The sequence below is a fragment of the Crocodylus porosus genome, unplaced genomic scaffold (genome assembly GCF_001723895.1).
Source record: "Crocodylus porosus isolate Cpor-Errol unplaced genomic scaffold, CroPor_comp1, whole genome shotgun sequence".
Taxonomy (NCBI): Eukaryota; Metazoa; Chordata; order Crocodylia; family Crocodylidae; genus Crocodylus; species Crocodylus porosus.
This window is the reverse complement of record NW_017728928.1, coordinates 16,687,087-16,710,754: the sequence shown is the minus strand read 5'-3', so window position 1 is coordinate 16,710,754 and position 23,668 is coordinate 16,687,087. Positions and strand designations below refer to the sequence as shown.

General features: G+C 42.4%; 1 protein-coding gene across 10 annotated transcripts in view; it reads left to right on the top strand.

The window, feature by feature from the left end:
• B3GNTL1 (UDP-GlcNAc:betaGal beta-1,3-N-acetylglucosaminyltransferase-like 1) overlaps nt 1–23,668 on the top strand; it is a 316,252-nt gene that overhangs the window by 95,904 nt on the left and 196,680 nt on the right. For 9 of the 10 annotated variants that reach the window (XM_019542723.1, XM_019542721.1, XM_019542717.1 and 6 more), the window contains one exon: nt 7,374–7,469. The exons of the other annotated variant lie outside the window; for it this stretch is intronic. In XM_019542723.1, the coding sequence (XP_019398268.1) occupies nt 7,374–7,469 (96 nt within the window). The remainder of the gene's footprint in view (nt 1–7,373; nt 7,470–23,668) is intronic. 10 annotated transcript variants of the gene reach the window in all.

The window sequence follows — 23,668 nt, the reverse complement described above, 5'->3', positions numbered from 1 at the left end:
AGTAAATGTCTGATTCTGTTCTGTTTTGGTTTCTTTTTCTTTTTTGTTTTCTTCCTGTAGTCTTAATAGCCAAGAATTAAATAAATATTTTACTATATAAAAAGCCTATTCTTCTCTAAGAGTGACTGTCATATCTCTCTTCTGTTGGTTTAAATAGTGTTGGATTGAGCCTGCTAAATAGAATGTTAAAGGGAAATGTTAGTCACACCCTAGTTTTATGTTAGGATGTGAAACAGGGGAGTCATCCCCAAGGAAACTCTGAAGATACTCTGACCCAAAGGACACAGTGTAAAATGAAGGCATATAGAAGAGTAAAATAGACAGAAAGAGCCGAGTCCATCATAATGTACAGGGACTATCTCATTAGTACAAAACTGCATTGACCCGAGAATAAAGCCTTTAATTATCTCAACTTGACTATTAATTTTTTCTACTTTATAAATATATAAAGCACCTAATACAGTACCTACAATTAAACTGACAATATAATATCTCATCATCTCCCTAAGAGGTTGTTTTGCCTAAATGATCAGAACAACCACCTCCTGGCTGGGGTCGTCTGACCTCGGTCCTCTTCCCTGCCAGGGGCAGGGGGTCAGACACGATGATCCATTGGGTCCCTTCCGACTATATAATTTATGAATACCAATATTTGAAAAAAAATGAAGATTTTGAAATAAAACGTACAAAATTATTTCAGAATTTTAAGATCTTAACCTATTAAAAGCAGAGGTTGTTGTTCTGATCATTTAGGCGAAACAACCTATTATGGAGGTTATGAGATATTATATTGCCAGTTTAGTTGTAGGTAATGTATTAGGTGCTTTATATATTTATAAAGTAGAAAAAATTAATAGTTAAGATGAGATAATTAAAGGCTTTATTCTCGGGTCAATGCAGTTTTGTATTAATGAGATATTTTTGTCTGTTTTGAAATGAAGGGTCTCTATGATACTTTTCCATCAAATACATACAAAACTACAATTCTTTAACATAGATCGTGTTTTCATTTGGCATACTTTTCTGGTGAATGGGAAGGAGGGAGAAGCAAAAATGTACTGAAGGTGAAAGACTGAGCAGAGCTAAGGAAATTTTCTAATAATGAATACATATTGGATAAGGTTTTCAGAGTCTTGGTTTGAAAGTTCAGCAAGCCAAAGTGTCATTGACCTTGTTCTCTATATCAATGAGTAGTGTGGCAAACCACCTTCCTGCATTAGACATACATAGCTTGTTATTCTAACCCTTCTCCCCAGCTTCTTGCAAAAACATATTTAGATTCCAGTGTCATGGACATCCAGCAGAAGAATGCTGCTAAAGCTACAGGGGGTTGTATGTCAGGCTGCAGAGAGTCTGTTTTCATGGTTTTTCAAGTTTTCTATTGGGGTTGGGTCAGCAATGGCAACTGGTTGTTGAAATATTGAGTTACTACAATGTCTAACTCTTAAGGAACACACAGGACCCAACACACTGCCTGGTTTAGATTTTTCAGGTTACATTTTCTTCAGATTATTGGCAACCTATTGAGATAGCACAGTGCAGGCACTCCTTTTACATTTACTCTAGGCATTGAACTTTACCATGAAGAACTTTTAATGACTGCCTGTAGCAATTGTTTTGAAGTTGAATGAAATCTATTTTCTTAGATTTTTTTATATGTGAGGCTCTAGATTTTTCTCTTCTCCTGTCTCTTGCAATTATGCACCAGAGAGTTTAGCAAAGCATGTAGAAAAAGGTGAATTTCGTATTTTGGAGACCTGGTATCATCTAGGAGGGATAAGTGAACAGACTGAGAAAGATGCCCCTGCCCAGATTCCCCTTCTAGACTTGACTGATCTCTAGAATTGAAATGGAATAAAACTGTTTTGAAAAGACAGAATTCAGAATTCCCCATCACGGTCAAGCAGTTTGCTTTGGTAACTGCCAGTATCACACTATTTTTTACCATTACCTATTCTTGAATTCTTTTTGTATTTGATGCTGATAAAGAGTATTTTCCCTTGCTTTAAATCTTTCCGTTCCAAAGGCCTAAAACATGTCACAGACTGAGGTACAGTAGAAGGTAGGGCAGAGTGACACCTTAGAGACTAGTCATTTTCAAAGGAGGCAACAGAGAAGCATGAGGTTTCATAGACAACAGATTATATGAATGCACTTGCAGAAAGAAAGGGCTTAAAATAGTAATACAGATACAGAGGAAAGGAAGAAGGGGAGGGGACATGACAGAGAGAGGCAGAAGATGAGTTGAAAATGTCAGTAGGGAAAACTGATAGTTTCTGTCTAGACTGTATTTAAACCATTTAAACATTCTGTGGATGATTTCTTGTTTTACAATGCCATGTTCAACTTGTCTTTTAACATTGTTTAAGGAGTGTTACTCTGAGGTTAGTGATGGAATGAACGCTCAGGAAAGGTAAAGTGCCATGGGCTTATGTGCGTTTCTGAAAGTAATGTCAAATCAGTATCCATTCATTCTTCTATGTATGCATTGCTGTGGCAGGCCACCTTTGATGCCTGCTACTTCAAAAGGCTTGAACAGGCTGTGAAGCAGCCGGCAGGTGTGGTGTGGCTTAATGAGGGAGTCACATGACTGCAAGAGGGCTTCAGAATTGGAAGATGGGGCTAGGCAGCCTCACTGTAAACCCAGGTCCTCAGAGCTAAGTGAGCAGTTGCTGTGGGGAGCCAGAGGGATAACATCTCCCAGCGGAGCTGCTGCTCCCAGAACACGTGGAGGTTACAGATAGGAACTGTGGGGATGGAGGAGGTTCCTGGTCTGGGGAAATGATCTAAAATTACACCCTGCTAGCGTTGGATGGTGTGGTGGGGCTTCCTGTGGCAGGGTGGTCCCCAGGAAATGCCACACTAGTGCCTCCCTAGTGAAAGGTGAGTATGGAGCGCCATATAACCTCAGCCCCCACGATCTGGAGGGTTACCCTGTAGAGGGGACAGGCAAGGGGTCCAGGCATGTCATCAGGCCTGAGACCCAAGGGGCATAAGGGTGAGAGCCCCAGTGAGGGGGCAGATTAGTGGGCCCAGCAAAGGCATGTGAGAAGGCTGTGTACATTAGGATCTGCATGGGCGGACCTGAAGGACTGCACATTGGCTAGCCTTAGAGATTGAGTGAGTTGTGTTTGAAGGGACCCGAGAAGGTGGGCCCATATGAGAGAGTGAGCGTGAGCAGCTCAGTCACCTGACTAGAGAAACCCTTGACTGGTCAATGCTGGGGCCAGGACCAGAACAGTCAAAGGGCCAGAACGCCCAGGGCCAGGGGCCTGGGGTTCAGAGTGGCCTAAAGGTGAGGCCAGGGCCTGTGTGGCCAAAGGTCCCAGAGGGGACCACTGCCCAGAGGTAGAAGGGTTCAGGGAGCTTGGCAGCCCAGAATGAGGGCAGAGTAAACTGCCTAAAAAGGAGGGATCCAGTTGGGGTCCAAACGCCAGGTGGGCATAGAAAGAGATCCATTGTGGGGCCTGAGCCTCCTGCGAGGCATGGGACACAGTATAAGGGGAGGGTTGGAGCCGTGTATTATGTTCTTGGCATAATTGGGTAGTAAGCTACCTGTAAATTCCTGTACGCCAGGAACTGTACAGCATTAATTATAGCCAGGATCTGTGGGGGTGTAGCAGAATGGCCACACTGTCTTCACTTGTGTGCCATACGTGCAGTGAGCTCTGAGCTCACCAGTATGTCAGCTCTGCATGTACAGTGAGACTTAACCTTACCAGCTGATTGGCCCCAGACTTAGGACAGAGTCCCTGATTTTTATGCAGCTCTGGAGCCCAGGAGATGAATGTGGCAGCAGTTTGCCCTCCCTTCCTTCCACCACCTCCTGCTAAATTCAACAAAAGAAGGGAAGAGTGGTAGTGCTCACCCCCTTGGCTCCAGAGCCTTGCAAAAGCAGGAGCTGTGGCCAGAGCCTGTGCTGAACAGCTCAGAGCTCATGGCAGATTCAGAGCTCTGGCTGGAGCTAATCTCAGCTCAGAGATCTCATCAACGTCTAAGTTTGCAGGGACGGGGCTGTGGCCACAGCAATGCTCCTCTGCCTTTCTCAGAACAGGTTGACCCCAGTCTGGGGAAGAGGGAGGAAGCAGCAGCTTCTGAAGTCCTCCTGGGGACTAGCGGGGCTGCAGCAGCAAGGAAGGTTTCCCCATGTATTCCCCAGACTGAGCTAAACCAAGTCTAGGGTGGTAGGAGTGTCCCAGGGACCAGGAGGAGTGGAGCAGCAGGGAAAGTTTCCCCAGAATTTCCCTGGAAACTGCCACAGAAATTTGCAGAACTGGAAATGGTCTTTATCTGTCTTGGAAGAATAAAGGGCTCATAGAATCAGGCTGAGATTTGAGCAAGTTTATGAAGTTTAAGACATTAAATGTTAACCTCTGCCCTTTTGTCTGAGAGCCTGTACCCAACAGTGTTCCAGATTTCAGAAGTAGCCTTAAACAGACGGCACATCTGAGAGCTGCTGGTAAAGGTCCGAGCGTATTGGAGGCTCTCCAAAGTAGAAATAATAACAACAATAAACCTGCCCTGCTTTTGCTCCTCACTTGGATTTCAGGCTGGATACGAAGAGATTACCAATTCTCATATTCTGCTCTAATTGGAAACCAAGCTTTCAGGAAACAGATTTGGGTCTCCTATACTAATCTCTCACCTCATGACAGCTGTTCATTAACTTGTATTTGTAGAGCCTAGGGTCAGGGCATTTGTGTATAGAAGTTAAGCTTCCTTATCTTTCTGTTATGGAATACCTTTCATAAAGGCAGGATTGTGTTTGCATAGCACTTTGTATTTTTTCCATTCTTCTCTGAACTTCCACACACAGTCCTTACAATGCACATAGGGTTTACTTTATAAAACCCCAGGAAATACAAGCAAGATAGTCTATCTTGGTTAATGAATGCTAGCAAAAGCCTTTGTAAATAGTTTAACTCTCCGTTTCTTAAATAAAAATGATCCCTTCCACAGAAAGATTAGTACTTGTACTCAGCTTTGTTGAAATATTTAAAAATTTGGAAAGTTAAATATAAAAAAAAATTGGGAAGTAAGAAGATTTCCATTTTTATTTGATTTAAAAACATTTGGCTTAGCATTATTAAATTATCTTGACATCATTTATCTTCAAGAGGAGACTGGATAGGCACCTGGCTGGGGTCTTATGACCCCTGCCACTCCCAGTGCTCCTTCCTGCCCATGGCGGGGGGGTCGGACTCGATGGTCTGTCTAGGTCCCTTCCGACTCATTGATTCTATGATTCTGTGATTAAATTTTGTCCTCAGGAGTCTTTACTTCATTGTGATTTAGAAGCAAATGATAGATGGTTTTAAGTTTTACATGGTGAGCCAAAGGTTTCATTGAGCAAATTATTCCAGTTATGTGAGCTTACAGCTTCTTTTTCTGTGAAGTAAACAAGTCATGATTTCTTTGCCTTTTCACTTGTATTTATTCCTCACATTCCTTTATGACTTTTATTAACTGCTGGGAGATCATCCGTAGTCCTTTGCAAGTTTTCCATGATCAAACTGTGTTGATAAGCTGTGATTGGTCAGATAAATCACATGGTATTGTTTCTATTTCCTGACCAGAAGTATACATAGTTACATGTCCACAGGTATAGCCCAGCTTCTTGCATTTTTTAAATTTAAAATGTTTCTATTACCAGAAGAGCTTGAAAGTTTATATTTAGTTATCTTCATTTTGTGCAATTCCTTTCTAGGCATTAAAAAGGAAATAAGCTTCTTAAAAACATTCTGAAACTTATCTACCTGAGTTCCTCCAACCTTGATTTTATCAGGTTGTCTTACTTTAGTCTATATTCAAATAAAACAAACATATTAATATTTATATACAATATCATGGCATATATATTGATGCATAGCAGATAATGAAAGCTAAGTAGGGTGTGTTAAATTCTGGCCCCTACAAAGCAGAATTCTTTTAAATGCATTTTTTGGAAGGTCTTAATGTCACGTGCTAAATAGCGGCAACCAGAGAAGAGGATATTGTTGCAGTTCTAAAAACAAGACTAGTATTTGCTTGAGTGAACATTTATAATTTATGAAAATGGCACATCTTAATTTATTTTTACTATTATTTTGTATTTATCTGTCAAATTCAGATTCCCTCACATGTTTTCAAATACTGTGGCATGTTTTACTACAGACTGGGATAGTAGTCTGTTGTTACGATTGTTGAGTGCTGTCTATTATGAGACCTTTTAGTTGCTTATAAACCTCTGAGCTGAAGTTTTGCATGCTGGGTGTTTGCCTCAGAAGGGTATTTGTTTCATTTCAGGCAAAATGGTTCAGACATTTCTGAGAATGAGGCTAGGGAAAAATGCATTGTTTTGTGCACATTACCTTAATTTGGTGACCTTTTACTTTAAAAACGTCTAGTGTTTCCATGTGTAGAACAAGGACTTAACTTTTGGCAGGATGGGTTGCCTGCATATTAAGGATGAGCCTTTTACTGTGTCCAGGAGGTTATGCATATTTGGCCAAATTACAAGCTTTTGAAAAATCCAAGTTCACACTTGCTCATTAGAGCTCTTTAAGATTTTAGTTGCTAAATTCCTTGCACATTCACCCTGCACTAGGCATAATTTGGCTTGTGGATGAGCTGGATTTATCACCATTTGTAGCTCTGGGTTGCTGTAAGCTGTACTGAATCCAGGACCAGGTGTCTGTCACAGAGTTGAGAGTGGAGAGGCAATCTCTGCTGTGCTGTCAGAACATGTCTGTATTGCTTCCTTGGCGTTCCCAAGGGTGCCACTCATGAGCAATGTCCATGTACCTGCTCCCCACTCTGCATGTATCAAACCTAGAAATGAGATTGTAAAGCTGCATTAATGGACCTCTGTCTCCTACTCTCTGTTCACTGCCACTCTTGAAATATCTGCCTTCACTGTGTTTCAGAATGGTGGCAGGGTCATGTTCACTGCTTCATTGCCGGGGTTCATGAAGGCTGAATGGGAGCAGTAGGGCACGCTCAAGTGGGTAGGGCATGCCCTAAGGAGCGCCAGGGAAACAACAGTTGGGCCTTTAATGACACCTGCTGAGTGAGCCCAGAGAGCATGGAGGACAATGTAAATATAGTATGTGAGTGGAAGTGGGTTGAGGAAAGGAGCCTTGGAGAAGGTAGAAACTAAGGAGAAAGAGAGGGTGTCTTTGCAAAAAACTAATATGTAATCACGTAAATTAAAGACTGTTTTGTATCGCTTGTGTAGAGTGGGAATGTATTAAAGTTGCACAGTCAGCCTTAACTTGAGCATCTCTTAAATTTTAAATACTTTTTGCTTGTAAAATGTATTTAATTACAGAGGCTTTCACTGATGTGTGAATGTCTAAAGTTTACGGTGTGTGATTTATCTAGTTTTGCTTTAGATTATAGGCTGCCAAGTCAAGAGAGAACCGCTGGAGTCTACTGAGCGATATACTCGTTGGATCAATAACCTGACACAGGGACAACTTCTCACACAGGTATCTTTGTTCCAGCTCTGATTCAATTTGCTGTGCTAAAGAAATAAGCAGAGGTGGATTTTATTGTTTTCTCATTTGCTTATGCAGCTTGCTCCCAATCTAAGATGGCCCTTGAGAAACTAAGAGCAAAAATATATATTTTTTAAATCCACTACATCATTGTTTGAGCGTAGGTTATATAGTATTAAAACTTGATGTTTTAATTTACGTTAGTGCCTATAATAGGTAAAAATGTCTTACAGTTGTAGCGGATGAAGCTATTTTACTTTAGCTTCCCAATATACCTCACTTTTCTCCCTGTATATGTGGTTACTATGCCGTGGTTATTAACTATACATCCTGTCATTTTCTACTACAGTACTTAGAAAAGTTTTTTTTTTTTAACGTACATATTTAAAAAAGAAAAAAGAAAAAATATTTTTTTCTTGGGAAGTGATTTTTAGCTGTAAGATTATATACCCTGATTGTTGTATAAACATATGCACTTGGTTAACTCTCACTAGAGATAATTTTAAAATGGTAGTTTTTCAAGGCTTAAACACTGGTCACATTATACATGTTTTTAAGTAAGATGCATCTTGTGCAACCGAAGACAGCAGACTTGGCTTAAAAAGAGATCGTTTCATTAGGCAGGCAGCCAGTGCTGAACTAAAAGGGACTTTGGCAAAAACAAGTTGAGTTGTGGAAGAAATCAGGCCAGCTTCTAGAAGAATGCTTGTGCTAACCAAGTATTAAAAGGAGTCTAATGGATGGTTAGCGGAAGATCATCCCAGCATGCATTAAGAAGCACATATTTTGGGCTTAATTGTTGTGGTGTTATGACAAGAATACATTTGTTTTTAATTTTGTTGCATTCAAATGGCTCAAGAAATGAATACAGTTAATATTGTAAACTCTCTTGCGTTTCCTATTGCCTTAGCCCTAAAGACATCCATATGGGCTCTGGTGTGGTAATTGTAACCCACAGAGGAATCCATAGAGCACCTCTTACAATCTGCAGTGGAAACCATTGAAGTGCACAACAACATGTAATCACTAGTTTGAAATACTGAACAGAGTATTTTGTTCTAAAGGATAGCAATTTTCTTATGACGAATAACTTACAAAATACAATGCCAGCGATATCTTACATCAGCTTGTCCAAGAAAGACATATGGGCATTGCTCAATTCTGTTTGGGAAGGGATGTGGTTATAGGGGTCATTTATGCATGATTGGTGGTCCTGTCTTGCAATAATAAAATGTTGGTCTCAGAACATTAATCAAGTGAAAGTAATTATAAGAAAAGTCACCAGTGGAATATTTGGTATTGCCTTTGGGTTTGGCAGTGGGAGGGATTTATGGGTTGAGAAGTACTGAATGGTCCAGAAACAGGCAGCTGGATGCATAGTCACAACACATAGTACTGGTGGCAGAAAAAGGTTAATTGTTTAAAGACTGATCCAATAGCCATTGAACTCTTTCCACTGAGTTTGAACGAGCCATCGGTTTGGTTTGTCTTTTAATAAATTGGTCTGGAAGGCTAACAGTGTATTTAAGCAGAGGGCATATACAATGCATTCTTTCAAGTTGTGACTTCTGTTGATACATTATCTGGCTAAGGAAGGAACATTGAAAATGTATACATTTTTCTTATACTTCAGATGTGTCACTAACACTGTTGGAACATTTGCTATTGATTTAATTGATAACAGGATTAGGATTTTCCTTTCTGTCTACATTTACCTCTGCTTTTCTTGTCAGAAATACTGGGGATGGTGTAAATCAAAGCAGTACTAATTTTGTTTTCACCTGGATTTACATGTTTCATAAAGAAATGAGAAAACCAGCTCAGATACTGTCTAATTCCTGGTATGATTCTGGTACTTTCTTGTGGGTTTAGCATTTCTTTGTGTGCCTTGACTATTTTTAGTTTTCTTTTTTTAAAAAAAGAATATGATAGGGTGCAGACGGAAATGCAGCTCCCCGCTATAAATGAGAACACTTTGCAGGAAGTGGTCTGAGTTAAAACGATTCCAGGGAGCAAACAGACGTTCACTGTTGGTTCCAGAGGGGAGGGGAATCTAGCTGCTGGCTGCCAGCCTGGAGCCATAGAGGCGGCCTCTCCTCTCTCCCAGCCTGTCCCTGTTTCAGACCGGGAAGGGGGAAAGGAAGGAGAGGGAGCTCATTCAGTGTTGGAGAGTGGGATAGGTATATTGGAACCCCCCACATCAGGGACTGAAAGCCCCACACTGAACTCCCTCCACTTCCTTTCCCCCCTCCCATTTTGAAAATAATGACAGGCTGCCATATAGTGCAGACAGAAGTTACAGAAGATGTTCTGTTCTGAAACATCTTCATCTGAGCCCTTATGCAATGAGGGTTCAGATTTTCACCTGACTCTAACCTCTGTAGTGGAACCATCAGCAAGGAAGGAGTAGGAAAAGTCAGTTCCAGTGGCATCCTTCTCTTGACCAGATGCACGGAACATGGACTCACCAGCACCCTGTTCTGCAAGGAGAACAGGGACAAGGTATCATCTGATTGACTATGTCATTATCCGTGCCCGGGATAGCAAAGATGCCCACATCACCTGAGCTATGCTAGGAACTGATGATTGCTGGACTGATCACCAACTTATCCGTTCAGTTATATCACTCAAACTGGCTCCCATATAATGCCTGTAACATGCCGATGGAAGATTGACATTGAAGGACTCGGGGAACTAACAAAGCGAGAACTTTTCCACCAGTGCCTCAATGAAAAACTGGTGAATTCCAGTCAACAACAATGAGACAATGTTAGCAGCATGTGAGGTGCCCTCAAGGCCAGTCATCAGTGCCTGTGAGGAGACACTTGGATTCTCTGCCAGGAAACAATAAGACTGGTTTGATGAGAACGACCAGGAGGTCCAAGAGTTGATCAATCGCAAATGCAAGGCCTTCTGTACTTGGCAAAATGACACCAACTACAAGGAAAAGAAATTGAATCTCCAGCAAGCCAAGGCAGAGGTCCAAAGGCAGATGTACAACATGAAAAACACATGGTGGGAAGATAAGGCGAAGGGGATTCAACATCTGGCTAACATCCATGATACGTGTGGTTTCTTCAGTGCCACCAAAGCCATCTATGGTTCGAGCACTCAGGGACCAACCCCCTTGACACCTAATGGTGGAGAAGCCCTATTCAAGGAATGGGGAGCCATCAATGCTCATTGAAAAGAGCATTTTGAAGACCTTCCTAACTGGCACTCTTGATAAGAGTGTTCTCAACTCTACCCTACAACACCGAGTCAGAGATGATCTCAGAATCCCTCCAACCCTCGACAAAGTGAGGAAAGCCGTCAAACAGATGAAGAACGACAAGACATCTGAAGTGGATGAAACCTCTGCTAAAATCTTAGAATAGGAAGGAGAGGAGCTTACATCAAAGTTTCATGCCCTCATCTTAAGGCTCTGGAATGATGAGGAAATCCCAGATGACTCCAGGGATGCCATGACTGTGACAATCTTCAAGAAAGGGGATAAGTCTGACTATGGAAACTACAGAGGGATTGCCTTGCTGTCCATCGCAGGAAAGGTAATTGTGAGAACCCTTCTCAGTTGTCTCCTTGCTGAAGAGCTCATCCTGGAATTTCAGTGTGGGTTTAAGGCATCAAGAGGCAGAACTGACATGATCTTGGAAACAACATAAACCTCTCTAATTGGCATTCTTTGACCTTACAAAAGCTTTCAACTCTGTCAGGTGGGAAGTGTTGTGGATCCTTCTGAAGTATGGGTGCCCACTGAAATTTGTGACCATTCTCTGTTTGCTCCATGACGGCAAAATGGGAGTTAAGCAAGGCTGTATCATCGCTCCGACACGTTTCTCAATATTCCTTGCCACAATGTTGCATCTGACCACAAACAAGCTTCCAGGTGGAATGGAGCTAAACTATTGAATAAATAGTAAGCTATTTCATCTCAGCTGACTCTGAGCCAAAACCAAGACCACCCCAACTACAATCAGTGAGCTCCAGTAAGCTGATGATGCTGTAGTGCATGCTCGTTCAGAAACGGACCTTCAGACAAAGGCCAACGTCTTTACTGGTGTACAAGAAAATGGGGCTGACGCTTAATGTTTAGAAGACTGCGGTCCTCCACCAACAAGCTCCTAATGAACAGTATCCAGCTCCAATAATCCATATCCACAGTGAGACTTTGGAGAATGTTGTGCATTTCCCATACCTTCGTTGCCATCTCTCGCAGACGGCTGATATCAACAAAGAAATCCAACTTCGCCTCAAATGTGCAAGTGCAGCCTTTGGATTGTCTTGCCCGTAGACAGTGTTTAGATTCTTGTAGCCAAATATTCAAAGGCATAAATGTAATAATTACTTGGCAAAGAAATTGATATTAAATGAATATGGCCATGAATTTTGTTTTTCTGATGAGCTGAAAATACTGCAAAGTTAATCTTAGAGGACATCTAAGTCTAAGCCATTCACAATTTTTATTGTAATACCTTTAAAAAGGAAATTTTACTAAACTACATAAGTTCTAACAGTTGTTTTTAAAATTAGTTTAAATTTTAGAGGTACCCAAGTAGTTTTAAAAAGCTGACATTAAGGAACTCATTCAAGCTGACAGAGGAACTCATCCAAGCTGATTCCACAATAACCTGGTTGAAGGATATTTGATTCACCAAGCCATAATGGCTTGGCTCTCTCTGTCCACCCTGAACTGTAATAGCTTGGTATAGCTCCCTGCTACATAGTGCACATTGCTGCTTACCTAGGAAACTCCCTTTTATGTTAGCTGGTTTATTATTGTTTTGCATAGTCTTATAACCTACAGTTTTTAGCAGTTGGTTCCTACCACACCTTTTTTTTTTCTCTGGATAATTTGCTAGGAGAGAAACATCTTGGAATTTCTGTTCTATTGGAGGCATCCTATCATTTCACCCAGCAAGTTACTAACGCTGTATTTTTCTTTTATATATTGTTGAGAGCTCTGAAGTAATTTTGAAAAACAGTCTAAGCTTAATATGTTTATAATTAACTCTTAAAGGCAGATCTGTAATAGCTCAAATACTTATAATTTTCAATTGATGTTTCAACAGTTTTTCTTGGATTTAAAGGTGTACTGCAGGGAAAATATGAATAATATAACTTTGTGCTTTTTCAGCTTTTCTTTGATTATGTGTAAATATATTGAGCCAATTTCAAACATGTTGTTTCTACTTAAGTTATGTTTGATTTTAATTTGTTTGATTTTAATCTGAAGATTCGATGCCGATTCAGCGAATCAGCGATTCGGACATAGACACAGCTTTAAATGCTTTTTCTACATACCTTGAGGTACCAGGCACGTCTTGTGAAGACTGCAGTGGTGGGGTGGATAGAGAGTCCCACAGGAGTGTGGGATGGGGGGGCCCTCTGTATGCTCAGCAGTGAACCCAGAAGTGGACCAGAAGTACTTCCAGTCTGCTTCCGGGTCCGCTGCTGAGCGTGCCAGGGCACCTCCCCTGCCCCTCCACCCCCCATGCTCCCCCACCTCAGTGATTGGCTGCAGGGGGGCTCCGAGTGCCCCCCAGACCCAGGAGGCACCAGTTGCCGAGCCGGAGGGGTGCGGGGTGGGCTTCTGGTCCTCTTTCAGGTCTGCTGCCAAGCGCACTGGGGACCCTCCCATGCTCCTGTGGGACTCTCCATCCACCCCAGCATGCAGCAGCCACGAGCCCCTGCTACCTAAAGGTATGTAGAAAAAACATTTAAAGCTGTGTGTATGTCTGAATTGTTGAATCTTTACAAATTTCTCTGAATTGATTTGGAGGGTTCCGAGTCGATTTGGAGGAATTAAAGGGTCTCCTGATTCGATTTGAATTCAGAGATTCCACCACTGAATCAGGCTGAATCTCTGCCGAATCAAATCAGCAACCAAAGCTTCGCACAGCCCCAGTATGCAGCTGATATTGCTTGCTGATAATTGCAAGAAATGCTGAAAGCAATGCTTTCTTAGCACGTGACAGTGTTCAGCTGATCTTGAGTAGGTATTTAGCTATGTAATGATACGTCAGAACTTGGGGGGAAAGGCTGTGCTTTCTGCAATAGAACTGTTTTATGGGCATGCTGAGCATCTGCTATTTAGGATGTGTGTTCACTCCCACACACAGACATTCATGCAGTGATAAAACTAGCACACTGCAGCATTGCATGGCATGTCAAGCATGGCATAATAAGCCATTGGACCACCTCATATAACTGAGCATCTCCCAGAACATTTAGGAGGAGGGGAAGCCATATTTCCTGCTGGTTTGCTAAGCCAATTACAAAGGACTTTAATTATCTTTGACAGTGCATCACAGGGCTGCTGCTACTGTTTCTCAGTCAGGTCTTACTCACCGATGTCCTCAGTCTTACCAGGATATTTTTGGGTGATATATTATGTAGGACCAACTGCATAGTTGTACTCAGACTTACAATTCAACAGGTTGTGTTGAGGACAACCACCATTAAAAAGTCCCTTCACAAACCAAATGCAAATGCTTCACTGGCCACAAGCAACTCACAACACTTTGAGTACCTCTGATCTAAATGTAATGGAAACATTGCAGTGAATAAAAAATCATAGAATATTCTTTTTCAGTTGGCTTTGTGTTCACATACACAGCTGTGTCCCTGGTAGATGTAGCATTGTGACATGATATACGTTGGCTGTTGTAAAAGAATACAAAATGAACCTGATAAATGCTGAAACTTGGCAAGGCAGGTCTTCTGAGCTGTATGATTGCCATGGATCCTGGTTTTCTCTGTTGAAAAACCGCAAATTCTCTGTTTAAAACCCCCAAATCCACATTTTCCCTTGATTAAAATGAAATTCCATTTTTTATATATAGATATATATAGATATAGATATATATAGATATAGATATCAGTTGAACATGATGTTGTACTGATATATTTACAATTGTAAAGCAGTTTGGAAGACTACCAGTGCTTCAATCACTGCAATAAAATAAATTCTAAATACTGATAAATTTTGGCATTTGATTTTGGGAATTTTATCTCACCAGGATGCAGGTCGAGCTACGGCTGTCTCCCCCACTGCTTTGCGGCATTGAACAGCCCTGATGTGCCAGTGTCGTACCCATGCCATTGCCCCTCATTCCCCATGTATAGCCTCCCAGCCCTGCTGGTGCCCCTCACTCCCCATCCACAGCCCCATGGGCTCTTCTATTGCCCCTCACTCCCCATCCACAGCCCCCAAACCCTGCTTGAGCTCCTCACTCTCCACCTACAACCCCCACCCTCTGCTGGTGCCCCTCACTCCCCACCCACAGCCCCACCTCCAGCCCTGCTGGAGGGAGCCCCCAGCTGCCAGGGCTACAGGGCCAGGGACCTGGGACAACAGCCCCCTGCCCCTCCCAGCAGCACCCGAGCCCTGGCTGCCACCTGCAGGAGATAGCGGCTGCTGTGGTGGAGCAGAGCTTGGAGCCTGTCTCCCCCTCCCCCATGGGTGGCATAGCTGAAACAGAGCCCATGGAGGGGGGGCGGATGCAGGCTTGAGCTCCCCATCCTGCTGCCCTTCCCTCAGGGCCTTCATGGCCCAGCAGGTAGGACCCAGCGCAGCAGTGCAGAGCAGGGTTGGGTGGGGAGGCTCATGCCACTGCTGGGAGCTCTGCACTGCCATTGCAAGGCACCCCCTGCCCACCTAGCAGCAGCAGAGGCACAACTCCATGCTGCCACCCACTGCTGCTGGGCAGGCAAGGGGTGGCTTGCCATGGAGGCACAGGGCTTGCAGCGGCGGCAATGCTGTGCCAGGTCCCTGTCACTGGGCCTCAGAGGCCCTGGGGGGACAGCAGCAGCAGGGAGCTATGGGGCCTCAGTGGCCAGCCTGCACCCACACACAGATGTGGGGGGGCACATGCTCCCCAGGCCCCCCAGCAGTGTGTGCAGCGGAGAGGAGCCAGACCCACCCCCCCACAGCTCCCTTGACGAGCCACCCATAGCCCCAGCCGGGCCCTGTGGCTGCATGTTCCAGCCCCAAGCCCCACTCACCACCCTGGCTTGGCAGCATCCCCAGCTCTAGCCTGGCTCAACTCACTCCCTCACTACAGGGGCCTCAACCCTCTCCTCCCTGCCTGCCAGACTTACTTGCAGAGAGCTGCTCTCCAGGCTGCCTAGCAGCCATGTGCATGTTTATATGCACATGGTGCCCCCTGCTGATTGCCTCCTCCCACTCCTCCCAGCTCTTTGCAGTCTGGAACTCTGCAAGCCTGCAAGGGAAAACCCACTGTTTCCCACATTTTTCTCCTTTAAGGGAGAAAATCTGGGTTTTTCTCTTTAATGTGAGAAAATCCAGTTTTACCACGTTTTTCCGTGGCAATGGAAAACCTGGATCCCTGATGATTGCTCAGAGCTCCAGCGTGAAGCTAGAGACAGGCCTGTTGAAAGTCTCTGGGTTAGGGTCAAAGGAGAGAGCAACAAGGGTGATGTCAGGGTGGGTGTCTGCTATAGACCACCAGACCAGGAGGATGAAGTGGATGAGGGTTTCTTCAAACAAGTTGCGGAATCTTCCAGATCACAGGCCCTGGTTCTCATGGGGAACTTCAGTCACTCTGACATCTGCTGGGAGGTCAATACAGCAGAGCACAGGCAATCTAGCAAGTTTTTGGAGAGTGTTTGGATATTTCCTGGTGCAAGTGTTGGAGAGGCCAACTAGTGGCCATGCTCTTCTTGATCACAAACAAGGAAGAATTGGTGGGGAATGCAGAAGTGGGTGGCAACATGAGCAGCAATGGCCACAAGATGATTGTACTTTAAAGAAACCTTACTGAGGGTGCACAAATGAACCATCCTGATGCATAGGAAGACTAGTAAGTATGAAATCAGGAAGGCCAAAGCACAACTGGAGTTGCAGCTAGCAAGGGATGCGAAGAGTAACAAGGAGGGTTTCTTCTTGTTGCAAGTATGTCAGCAGCAAGAGGAAGATCAGGAAAGTGTGTCCCCCTTACTAGGGACACAACCTAGTGACAGATGATGCAGAAAAGGCTGAAGTGCTCAATGCCTTTTTTGCCTCAGTCTTTACAGGCAAGGTCAGCTATCAGACTACTGCCCCTGGCAGCACAGTTTGGGGTGGAGGTGAACATCAACAGTGGTGAAAGAACAGGTAGGGACTATTTTGAAAAGCTGGACATGTACTAGTACATGGGGCCAGATGTGCTGTACCCAAGCGTGCTGAGGTTGCTGGCTGATGTGATTGCAAGGTCACTGGCCTTTATCCTTGAAAACTCATGGTGATCGGGACAGGTCCCAGATCATTGGAAAAGGGCCAATATAGTGCCCATCTTTAAGACAGAGAATAAGGAGGATCTGGGGAACTACAGATCAGTCATCCTCACCTCAATCATGAAGCAGGTCCTCAAGGAATCCATTTCTAAGCACTTGGAGGAGGAGAAGGTAATTAGGAGCAGTCAGCAAGAATTCACCAAGGGCAAGTCATGCCTGAACAACCTAATAGCCTTCTATGATGAGATGACTAGCTTGGTGTATGCTGGGAGAGCAGTGGACATGATTATCTTGACTTTAGCTAAGTAGTTGGCTGTAGCTGGGTTGGTGTAAGGACATAGACAGGCAAGATTGCTTGCCTGCTTATTGACTTTAGCAAGGCATTTGATATGGTCTCCTACAACATTCCCTCCAGCAAGCTAAGGGTCTACAGGTTAAATGAATGGACTGTACGGTGGATAGAAAACTGGCTGGATCGTCAGGTTCAAATGATAGTAATCAACGGTGCAATGTCTAGTTGGCAGCTGGTATCAAATGGAGTGCCTCAGAGGTCAGTCCTGGGGCCAGTTTTGTTCAATATCTTAATTAATGATCTAGAAGATGGGATAGAGTGCACCCTCAGCAAATTTACAAATGACACCAAGCTGAGGGAAGTAGGAGATATGCTAGAGGGTAGACTGGGATTCAGAGAGACCTAGACAAATTGAAAGATTGGACCCCCAAAAAGTCATGAAGTTTAATAAGGTCAAGTGCAAAGTCCTGCACTTAGGACAGAACAATCCCATGCACTGGTACAGGCTGGGGACTGGCTGGCTACACAGCATCTCTTCAGGAAAGGGCTTGGGGGTTACTGTAGACAGTAAGCGGAATATAAGTCAACAGTGTGCCCTTGTTGCGAAGAAGTCTAACAGCATACTGGAGTTGCCAGCAGATCAAGGGAAGTGATTTATTCCTCTCTATTTGGCACTGGCAAGCCCATATCTAGAGTGCTGTGTCCAGTTCTGGGCCCCCCACTACAGAAAGGATGTAGCCAAATTGGAGAGAATCCAGTGGAAGGCAATGCATATGGTTAGAGGGTTGGGGCATATGAGTTATGAGCAGAAGCTGAGGGAACTGGGCTTATTTAGTCTGGAGAAGAGAAGACAGAAGGGATTTAATGGCAACCTTCAACGACCTGAAGGGCAGTTCCAAAGAGGTTGGAGCTAAACTGTTCTCAGTGGCGGCAGATGACAGAACAAGAAGCAATGGTCTCAAGTTGCAGAAAGAGACATTTAGGTTAGATATTAGAAAAAACGTTCTCACTAGGGTGGTAGCAAACGTACCCTGGAACAGGCTACCCAGAGAAGTTTTTAAGACCCAAGCAGACAAAGCCCTGGCTGGGATGATATAATTGAGGATGCTTTGAGGAAGGCAGTTGGACTAGATGGCATCCTGAGGTCCCTTCCCACCCTAATTTTCTTTGATTCTGAAGGTGTAAATTAACACTGTTAGGTTAGAGTTTGTAAGACTTGCAACAATCTACAGCACCTGAGGATCTGGCCCAATATCTTTAAAACCTTAATTAGACCAGTACAGAAGTGGATATGTTTATGTTTTTAAAAAATCTATAGAATATCTGAGTGAATTTTGAGAGGTTTGTACATAAACCAGAGCAGCGTTCCCTCTAAGCTGTGCGGCATGTGTGGCTGGCAGCGCGGCATGATCGCACCTGCGCAGCCGTGCATGCCGTGCAGGTTAGAGGGACCGCTGAACCCAAAACACTGAACTGAAAGAAAACAGGCCGAGAGTAAAATTTTAAAAAGCTCTAACACCCATCTGCCTAAGTCCCACTGGCTTAGTCTTCTACCTCATTTTGGTGCTTTTAAAAATGTTACCCAAAATCTTTCACAATTCCATCAAGCTAAATTCACATCTATGCCAAACTGTCCCAAACCAATTGGCTTAATTCTTGATTTAGGGAAGCAGAACACCTCACATCCTTTGTGAACTGAACTAAATAATGACTTGCAGCTTCTGAAACATTAAATGGTGTTACTGAGTGTTCCATTCATGGCTGTTTGATCTTTCATGATTAGTCTGTTGATATGCTACCTTAAAAATAAATAGCCTTTAATCTTCTTTTGGGGCTTTTATCCCATTGCCCTTTGTAGCTTGAGAGACTGTGTTTTTGCCTGACAGATAAGGGTTGATTTAAAAATATATTTGTCTTCAAATGGTAGGTGGAATAATAAAGCAATCTTAACATTTTTGCCTTCAAAAGATAAGGTTCTTATAAATCCAAAAGTTGCCAAATAATCTGATGATGTTTAGTTTTTAATCAATTCTCCCTATGTAAGAGCAAAGCACAGATACACCCTAAACTTCCTGTATTTTTCTTTCTTTGTAAGTTTGAAAGTTAAAGTGCTGATTCCACAGAAAACAGAAACATTCTTGCTGTTACTTTTAATGAAAAAGCTAGTTTCACCCATGAGTTATATATTTTTTATTTTATTGGAATTCTATTTTAAATTGCCCTAGCTGGTAAAAACAGAGTTTTTCCTCTACAAACAGGTACAGTGGAGGTCATTTCTTTTATTTAAAAAAAGCATGAGCACTTACAATAATGCACTTTTAAGGATGAATTCAGACAAAAAATTGGTTTAGTTTCGCAGTCAGTTTTTTTTAAAGGGCTTCTGTTTTTCATGATTGCTTGGTCTCCAGCTTCTGCCCCCTTTCATCAGTCTCAAGAGCACATATTATATATAATGTCATTTTTTTGTATGAGGTAAAGAGAACAGATTCTGACGCAGTCTTATAACTTTTGGACGCAAAGGGACTAATCCTATAGGTGCCCAGTCCTCTAAACTTCATTTCAACAACAGTGTGGCAAATACAGAGCAGGGCTTGCACCACTAGCAAGCTGTCTGGGACATAGGGCTTTGTTCTGGGTTTGTATGTGTAACATGGCCTAATAAAATGGGGTGTTGGTCCATGATTAGGGTACCTAGGCATCCTAGTAATACAAATAAACAACAAGATTAAGAGCTAGATTTCCATGGGTTGCATATTGATTAAATGCAGTTGTGAATGCTGTAGCCTTTTTCCTGTCTGTTAGATATTTGTGTCTTTAAAATATGCTGATAGCATGATCTTAAGGTTGATTAGCATGTGTTTAGTTCCCCTAAAAGTACAGCTTGTGTGTGCAGCTCGCATTTTGAGAACTAGGATGATCACATGTAAGGGGAGGTGGGGCAGGCATATGCTTTGCGGTTAGCAAAAGGATAGCCAAGCCCTGGCCCAAACGGAAATCTGAGCAGTTGCAGTGCATGGGGTGTATAACAAGGAAGGAAATGGTCTTACATCTGGCTGCTAGAGTAACTGTTGGTCCTTTGCCACCTCTCTGGATGAGCTGGCTTCTCTGATGTGGGTAGATTTAACCTTTACATCACTTGCAATGCCTACCTCTTGCAGAGCTGAAAAAGAAAGTGGAGAGAGAAGTGTAAAACTGGCATGTTTTATGCCCTTACTTAAAACCAGCAACTTGCTAAATTGACTAATTCTGACAATGCTAAATGAAACGGGAAACTTTAGGTGCTGTTGCTAGCTGTAGTAATTGTTCTGAACACCTGCTGAAATAGAAACTGTGTAGAATATTTTTAGCTTGTTTTTAATAGGTTCTTTTGAACCCTTTTTAATCTTTCTCATACTTTATGGCTTCAAAGCATGTTAACTAAATTGGCTGGTAAGTACTATTAATAGTAAAGGATAAGTGTTGGTAAGATCCTACAGAAGCTTCGTACAGTGTAAAGCATTATTTTTCCAGGGGTATGAAAGCCTCAAGATATAGAAGATGCATTTTACTACACATAATTAATACAGAAACTTTAGGCCTTACAATGTGATATTACAATCCTGATAATATAGTAATGGTCACTTCAAAGACTGAGGGGTGGCTTGGTTCCTGAGTCCATTAAAACAAGGAAAAAAACAAATCCTGGTTTCTGGATACTGAGTAAGTTAAAATGTTACTTCAGACTATTTTGTCTTGATCATTTTGGGGCGGTTAAGACTCATCAAGGTAGAATAGATTAACCGTGTGTCAATTTGCCTGATCCACACTTAAAAGCTTTATTGATATACTGTACTGATGTTGGTTATAGATTTGATTTTATAAAAAATAGTTATAGTCATACCAGTAAAGGCCCTAGTCTGGATGTAGTTATGCTTGTATAACAATGACTTTACTAGCGTAGTTATTTCCTGTTCAGTACAGAGATAGCTGTATAAGTATAAATCACTTTTTATACTGAAATAATTGTATCTTACTAAGGGAATCGACTCGGTTTATAGCAGTGTAGTTTAAATAGTGTGGGCAAGTCTTTGCAAAGGAAGCCTTAGATCCCTTATACTGTAATTGACTCAAATTATGCAAAAGAAACTTTGAATGGAGGTGGCAGTGTCCTTCCAAACATTCCTGTCTTCACTATACCCACTTTGTGTGCCGCTCAAAATAATGAAAGGACCAGGGGGGCACAGTGTGACTAATAGTAATGAGAGGTAAAATCCTGCATTGAATGGAGGAGATTGTTACTGGACAAATGCCTTTCTCTTTTCTCTGGCCATAGCATCTGACCCACTGTCCCTTTTTCCACTTCTGTTTTAGTACACACCATGCTGAACTTGCATGGTTTGCAGGTTTAGGGTTTTCTTTACTTTGCTTGATGTCACATCTCTTGCTCTGGAAGTTCTATCTATACCTGTTCTTCACCACTTCTCCATTTTCTCAGCAGTTTAGGAGTAAGACTGTAAATTCTTTAGGGCAGTAAGCATCTTTTTGCTCTGATTTTGCAGAGGGCCTGGCTCAGGAAGGGTCCTGATACATGATGAGGGCCCTTACGGACAATAGTGCTGCAGAGTACACTGAAAAGTTTCAGGAAATGCAGGGTTTTTGTTTGTTTGCTTTGGGTTTTTCAAGTATGTAGCAGTTGTTGGAGGAGTTGGGGAAATTGGAGGGTTTGGTAGATAGCCAAGGAACAATAAGGGTGTTGGGGGACCCACAAAACCATGGGAATGGATTTCTTCATTATTATAAATCCACTTCATGTAACCAGTATTTTACACACAATTAAAGCCCCTTTACACTGTTAAGTTGATATAACTCAGATTCAGGCCCCTTAATTTTAAAATAATAAGACTTGCAGGTTCATTTGCTAGTTTTGTGCACCTACATGGTGATGTTAAATGCAGGTTTTCTACCCAAATCCCTTTGTCACAATGGTTGCTTACAGATGTAAAAAAAAAAAAAGGGAATGGCGCTTTAAGTTAGGCACACCCTCAGTCTGAGTGCAGCACATGCCTAGAAAAGGCATTGCTTTAGTTTGACCTGGCTTGCCTAATATCTGTATAGATCAGGTGCTTCATCAGGGCTTTTTGGGCAATTTTTATCTAATAGCCAATTAAAAAGTGCCAAAAAGCCCCAGTGAAGCACCTGATCGATACAGATGCTGGGAAGCCAAATCGAACTAATGCAGTTCCTCTTCTGGTAAAGTGTTGGTTTTTGTTTTGGGGTTTGTTTTTTTTTTCCACATCTGTTAGTGCCCATATTGTCTCCATTTCTGAAAGACTGGTTGGAGACATTTGTTAGTTATAATCTCTTTGACACAGGGACTTGTGTACTGTGTAATACCAAATACATTTCAGTCAATCAGTAATTACTAAGCATCAATGGAGCCATCATACATATTGTGTTCTTCCCATATTGTATCAGCGAGTATCCAGCATTAAAAGAGCTCTGTACATTTCAAGGATTATGGTCTCCATGCAATAAGGAAATGTATCAATCATTTTATTTTAATTCGCTATGAATCATTAACTGTATAACTGTTTTAATGGGGAGAGTCTGGCTGCAGTGATAGCTGAGCTACTACTTTTCACCCAAATGAAGGCATCATCAGTGTTCCAGGCAACCAGATGATCATGTGGAAAGCCAAAGCAATGCACCACAAATCTGTTACAGTATAGACCTCAAACTCTGCTTCTCTTCACTATTCTTGTCAAGCAGGCCCAGGTATATCATGCAAAAATGTGGCCTGGCTTTGTTGATCAGGCTGGATGTTAGGCTTAGATTTCCTTTTTGTGAAGGAAATTCAGAAAATTTCATAAATGTTCATTTGACAAAGATATATCAGAGTAGCTATTTGGTAAAGTAATTACAAGATTAAAGAGCCTAGGATACATCAGAATTTGGGATATTATTACAAGTTGGTGCACTGAGACCTGGATTCTAGTTCCCTACCTCAGTTGCTGGCTTTAGTGGTTCAAAATATGTTTGATATCTTTATTAAGCATTGCTTAGGTGCAACTCTGATCTTATTTCTGCTCTTAGAGAACTCTCGCTCTCAGACTGCTCAGTAGATTGTCATTATATAAATTCATTTATCAGAGCTCTTTCTGACCTTTGGGTTTATTAATTAGCTTTGTAACAAATGTTGGATTTATTTATATAGAGTCTCATGGAATGTGGTCAGAATTGTGGTCTGTGACATGGAACATGGTGTTTTCTCTGCAGGCACCAGTTCTCTTTATTCTTCCTCCCACATCAAAGGTTTAGGCTTCCAAAATGTCACGTACAGACCTCTATATACTCCCTTCAGTGGGGGGGAGAGTGGGAAGGGGGGGTTTATGGAGGTTATAATACCATTTAGTCCTTTTAGAGGTGATAGGAAGAAGCACTTCTGCTATGTCCCACCATCCCATAAATTGACCCATATTGTTTGGAGACACTTTGATAAAGGTACCTAAAATTGGATAAGGCACATCTTAAACTGCAGACTGTATTGCATTTGAAAGAAGCAACACTAAGACCCATCAAAGAGCTGGCATGACTTGCTGGACCCCAGCAGAGCATCCCAAGCAAATCTGCATAAAAATACTGAGAGCAGGAGATGCTTGTCAGGACTAATTCATACAGAATTCAG